Here is a 5,272-nt window from a genome sequence, read left to right on the forward strand (position 1 = left end):
TTTAAATCCAATTTTCATCCTATTTAGAAGAGGGAGAGGAAACTCTAGGAAAAAGAGAGGGGAATGCTCCTAATAAATTTAGAACTCATAACCTAAGAGATTATAAGTGAATAAAAATGAATAACTTTGCTAACCGATTAAATATACTTACTTAAATTTTTCTTTTTTGATTAATTTGAGGTAAATACAGAGTAATATGTTACTTGCTTAAACTCAAATATTATTATATGACATCGTCAAAGAAATGTCAATCTAAAGATAATAAAGATAATTATAGTTTATAAGGACGATAGAAACTCTAGAAAATTATTTGAGTTACCCTAAAAAGGTTTTCAATTAATACTTTTTCTATAAGATTTTCGGTTAAAAAGTTTTAAATTAATACTTATATATTCTTTCTGAAATCTTAAAAATTAACTTAAGGGAGTTTTGTAATTTTAATAGTTTTATTCGATTTAATATAATCATGAGCGGAGTCGTTCGGGCAACATGGGTGACAATTGACACCCAATTTTCTGTAAAATATAAATCTTTCATAATTTTTTAATCTATAGTAATTACGAGTGATAATATATGTTTTAAAAGCTCTCAATCATTTAACAATGAACACTCAAATATCTTTATCCGACTCGATCCGAAAATTTTACATCCTCCACCCGACCTGAGTTTTTGAGATAAAATCCGAACCCGACCCGAAATAATATATTTATTAAAAATATTCTTTTAATTCAAGAAAAATAGGGATTTAATTAAAAATATTATATAGAGGGGTATTATTATAATTATCCCTAAATATATAAGGTAAAATTATATTTTTTTCGAGTCGAATCAGGTCGGGTCGGGTATTTTTCACCCTAAACCCGAATCGGACTCGATCCGAACACAACCTCTAAAAAACCCAACCCAAACCCGACTATTTTTTTAAACCTGACCTAATCGGATCAGGTCAGGTCGGATCGAAATCCATCGAGTTCGAATCTCATGCCTATCCCTAAATACCTTATTGTTACAAATACTTAAACTCAAAACCTATAACAATAACAATAATCCTTTAACCAAACAAATTATAAAACCATTATTTATACTCAAAAACATATAACACCAGATTTGTTTTTTGATTCTACCTCTGATTATTAGAGATTTGTTAAATAGGGGACACCGGTAACACACCAAACAAAGTACACTATTTATTTACGGGATAAATTACAATCATGATCACTAATTATGGGTGAATTTCATTTTAATCATCAATATTTTTTTAATTTTTTTCAATTAGATCATTCAACTATTTAAAATTTATCAATCAAGTCACATGCCGTTAACATTTGACGTGACATTTGAAAATTGGTATAATTACATATTTAATTTTCATTACCATTTTAATTAATTTAGTGACAAAATGTTAATTGTCGCATTTAATCATTACTTAATTTATTCATTGATTAATTACTTAATTTAATCAATTGGTATAACATTTAATCATTACTTAATTACTTACACATTTAATGAGAATAAAATGTGTAGTTATACTAATGTTTTAACTGTCACATCAACTCCTACATTAAATATTAGTGATAAATGGTTTGACAGATACAATTAAAAGATTGATGATCAAAATAAAATTCACCAATATTAAATGATCATAAGTGTAGTTTACCCTCATGTAAAAGTCAAAACTTTTTTTTAATTAAAAAGTCAGTGGTTATTAAAATTATGGAAGTTTTGGGGAAAGTTCATTAATCCAAAGGGTTGAATGATAAAAATTGAATTTTGCTCATAAGAGTTGAAAGATATAAAGAAGTGTACGGAGGGGAAAGAAGGAGAAAATACTTGGAAGTTGCAGGATTATACATTTCATCTAATTTCATTTTGCTTATAAAATCATTATCCCTTCCAATTTCATTTCGATATCATTCATCATAAAACCTTGAAGATAACAAATGAAGCTATTTCACTCTCTCTCTACCAAAATGTGTCCTTCACCATTGCCCTACTTTTTAATCCTAGCAGTGCTCCTGGTTCAAGTAAGCTGCTTTCACTTCAATTTTCCGAACTTCCAGGGCGATGCTGCAAACCAGCTTATCTTGAGCAAAAATTCTTCCATAGCCTTGGATGCCATCCAAGTTACCCTCGACGTTAATGGAGCTTCCATGCAAAACAGAGCGGGACGAGCCTTGTACAATAAACGTTTTAGTCTCTGGAAAAGCAATGGCGCCATTGCTTCTTTTGATACAACTTTCGTCCTCAATATCCTAAACCAAACATCTGCTGGAGGTGAAGGCTTGGCGTTTATAATAACTGGGGATTCCAGTGTTCCCGATAACAGCGAAGGGAGATGGCTTGGGATTGTAGACTCCCGTACGAATGGTAGTCGTGAAGCCGGCGTAGTGGCGGTGGAGTTCGACACGAGGAAGAGCGACGACGGAGACTTGGACGGCAACCATGTTGGCTTGAACATAAATAGCATAAACTCCATCTCTCCAGTTTCTTTAACTGGCTTTGGTTTTAATATTTCAGGAGGTTTGGATTTGTTGGTTCATCTTCAATATGATGGAGAAAACTTGACTGTGAGGGTAAACGATGTTCTTGTGCTTTCCCAACTTGTTGATCTCTCGATCTCACTTCCAAACAAGGTGTTCGTCGGATTCTCTGCATCAACAAGCAATGAGACGCAGTTAAACTGTGTCAAATCGTGGTCGTTTTCGGGAACCGATATTGACGGAGACGATAACTTTTCGTGGGTTTGGATCTTGATTCCGACGGTGGTCTTGACGATGTTGATCATCGTTTTTGTTATTTACTTGTATTGGAGAAGAGGCCGCATCGAAGACGATATGGAAGGGGCAGCACGTGGAAATATAGAAGATGAGATCAATCGATCCGGTTTTGGTCCTAAGAAGTTCCGATTGAAAGAATTGAAACAAGCAACTGCAAACTTCAGCCGCAAGAACAAGCTGGGGAAAGGTGGATTTGGAACTGTCTATAAAGGATCATGGATGAACAAGGATGTCGCTATAAAAAAAGTATCCAAGAAATCGAATCAAGGCAAGCAAGAATTCATAGCGGAAGTAACAACAATCGGCAACCTCAATCACAAAAATCTCGTCAAGTTAATCGGATGGTGTTACGAGAGAAGCGAGCTCCTCCTTGTGTATGAATACATGCCGAACGGAAGCCTTGACAAGTTCATATTCTGCAATCACAAGGCAAGTACCGAGGAATGTTGGACACTCAACTGGGAGCAAAGGCTAACCATCATACGAGGAGTGGCTCAAGCACTCGAGTATCTTCACAACGGTTGTCAAAAGAGGGTGCTTCACCGCGACATAAAAGCCAGCAACATAATGTTGGATTCGGAGTACATTGCCAAGCTAGGGGATTTCGGATTGGCTCGAACTGTTGAAGGAAAAGAGAAGACACATCATTCCACCATAGAGATAGCAGGTACACCTGGTTATATGGCTCCTGAGACCTTTCTTATAAGCCGAGCCACCGTGGAAACCGATGTTTATTCGTTCGGCGTTCTCGTCCTCGAAGTTGTTTGCGGGAGAAAGCCTGGTAACCAAAGTGAGCAGAATAATTACAACAATAGCATTGTCAACTGGCTGTGGGAATTCTATAAGAACGGGAAGATCACTGCCGCTGTTGATTCCAGGATGGATGCGAACTTTGTCAAGAACGAAGCCGAGCGTGTGCTAATTCTGGGATTGGCATGCTGCCATCCTAACCCGCATTACAGGCCTTGTATGAGTAGCGTTTTGCAAGTTCTTTCAGGGGAAGCTGATCCACCTGACGTGCCCCAAGAGAGGCCTTCATTTGTGTGGCCAGCCATGCCCCCATCTTTCAGTCAAATGGATTATTCTCTTAGAGGCAGCCAACTCACTCCATTTACGGACCTCACCGGTCGGTAGAGTCTAAAGTCAATGGCGAGCAGGTTTTCACAGGCTAGTTTAACATTTGTATTAAGATTTATTGTCTAGTTATCTCTTTGGAAATATTTACTGAAGAATTTGCTTTGATCATTAATGCATATATACATGTACTCCAAAGAAATTAGGTTGTAACATAGATTTCTCAAGAAAGAGGACGATGTTCCTTCGTTTGGAGGCCATCCGCCCTTGATATACTTTTTTCAAGCAATTGATATAGGTTTATAGCGAAGGCAAATAATTCAGGGTCCCTCTTTTAAGGCCAACTTCCTTGCTTATCCAAAACAACTTAATTCCCACATGATTGCCAATAGGAGTTTTGGCATTTAAGGTCACAAATCTGATCTTTAGGTGTTGGGCACAATGGTACTATGGGCATCAAATTTAACTTTAAAATAGTTGACCTTGACGGCTTTACCTTGAGAAGGAAAAACACTACTTGCTCCCCACTTGGTCGCTTATGAAAGTTCAATGTACGCTTTTTTTTAATTGAATTATCACCCTAACAAATATTATTTTAAGGATTAATACTCATTTTAAATTGGTATTTATGTAAGTTGTATTTTTTATTTATTGATTTTTTTCAGATGTCTAAATATAATATTTTAAATGATTTTATGAACCCTTCTCACCATGTGGGATATGAACTCAACCACTAAAATTAAAAAATTAAAACATGTCAGCCTTCTTTTCTTATTCATAATTAAATTTAGACTTAATTTTTAATTAATTATATATTTCCATATTAACATTAAATCTCCATATCTTCTTCAACCTCTTAACTCCCTCTCCTTTCATTAAAATTTTGCAGAAAAGTTTTTGCCCGTGTCCAACTCATCCAATATTAAATGCAGGTAGAGCAATTGGGTTTTCTTTTCACAATACTGTATGAATGTCGTTCCTTTTTTGTGGTTTTAAACTCATGGAACACATTGAAAAGGGGAAAAGGTCTGGGGCAAGCTCTTATGCAATTTGTCCCACTCGAATTTGCCATAAAATCACATGCTTCGCAACACCCACAACAACTTGCTATTGCATACGATGAGTTCACAGCCCCAATGCACCAAAGCAGAACATTAATCTGGGAATATTACCGTAACTCTATATCAAAGGAACTATTAAACTAAGGAAACTTGTATCTAAAACCATGAAGTAATCGACTTTGATAAAAAAAATTAATTCATATGATATAAGGCTGAAAATTTTACGTTTAATCACTATGATATAAGGCTAAAAAATTTGATCGATATGATATAAGGCTAAAAATTTTGATCGATATGATATAAGAATGAAAAGTTTAATTACTACTGTAATAACCTAATTTTATCCTAAAATAAAATAAA

The 5,272-nt window shown here is 35.1% G+C and overlaps 1 protein-coding gene across 1 annotated transcript; it reads left to right on the forward strand.

The window, feature by feature from the left end:
• The first annotated feature begins 1,955 nt into the window (after positions 1 to 1,955).
• LOC120126078 (probable L-type lectin-domain containing receptor kinase S.5) lies at positions 1,956 to 3,956 on the forward strand. The gene has a single exon (XM_039144379.1). It carries the CDS (start codon positions 1,971 to 1,973, stop codon positions 3,909 to 3,911), a length of 1,941 nt encoding a protein of 646 aa, XP_039000310.1. The 5' UTR covers positions 1,956 to 1,970; the 3' UTR covers positions 3,912 to 3,956.
• Positions 3,957 to 5,272: the final 1,316 nt, after the last annotated feature.

The sequence above is a fragment of the Hibiscus syriacus genome, unplaced genomic scaffold, assembly GCF_006381635.1.
Source record: "Hibiscus syriacus cultivar Baekdansim isolate YM2019G1 unplaced genomic scaffold, ASM638163v2 tig00110450_pilon, whole genome shotgun sequence".
Taxonomy (NCBI): domain Eukaryota; kingdom Viridiplantae; phylum Streptophyta; class Magnoliopsida; order Malvales; family Malvaceae; genus Hibiscus; species Hibiscus syriacus.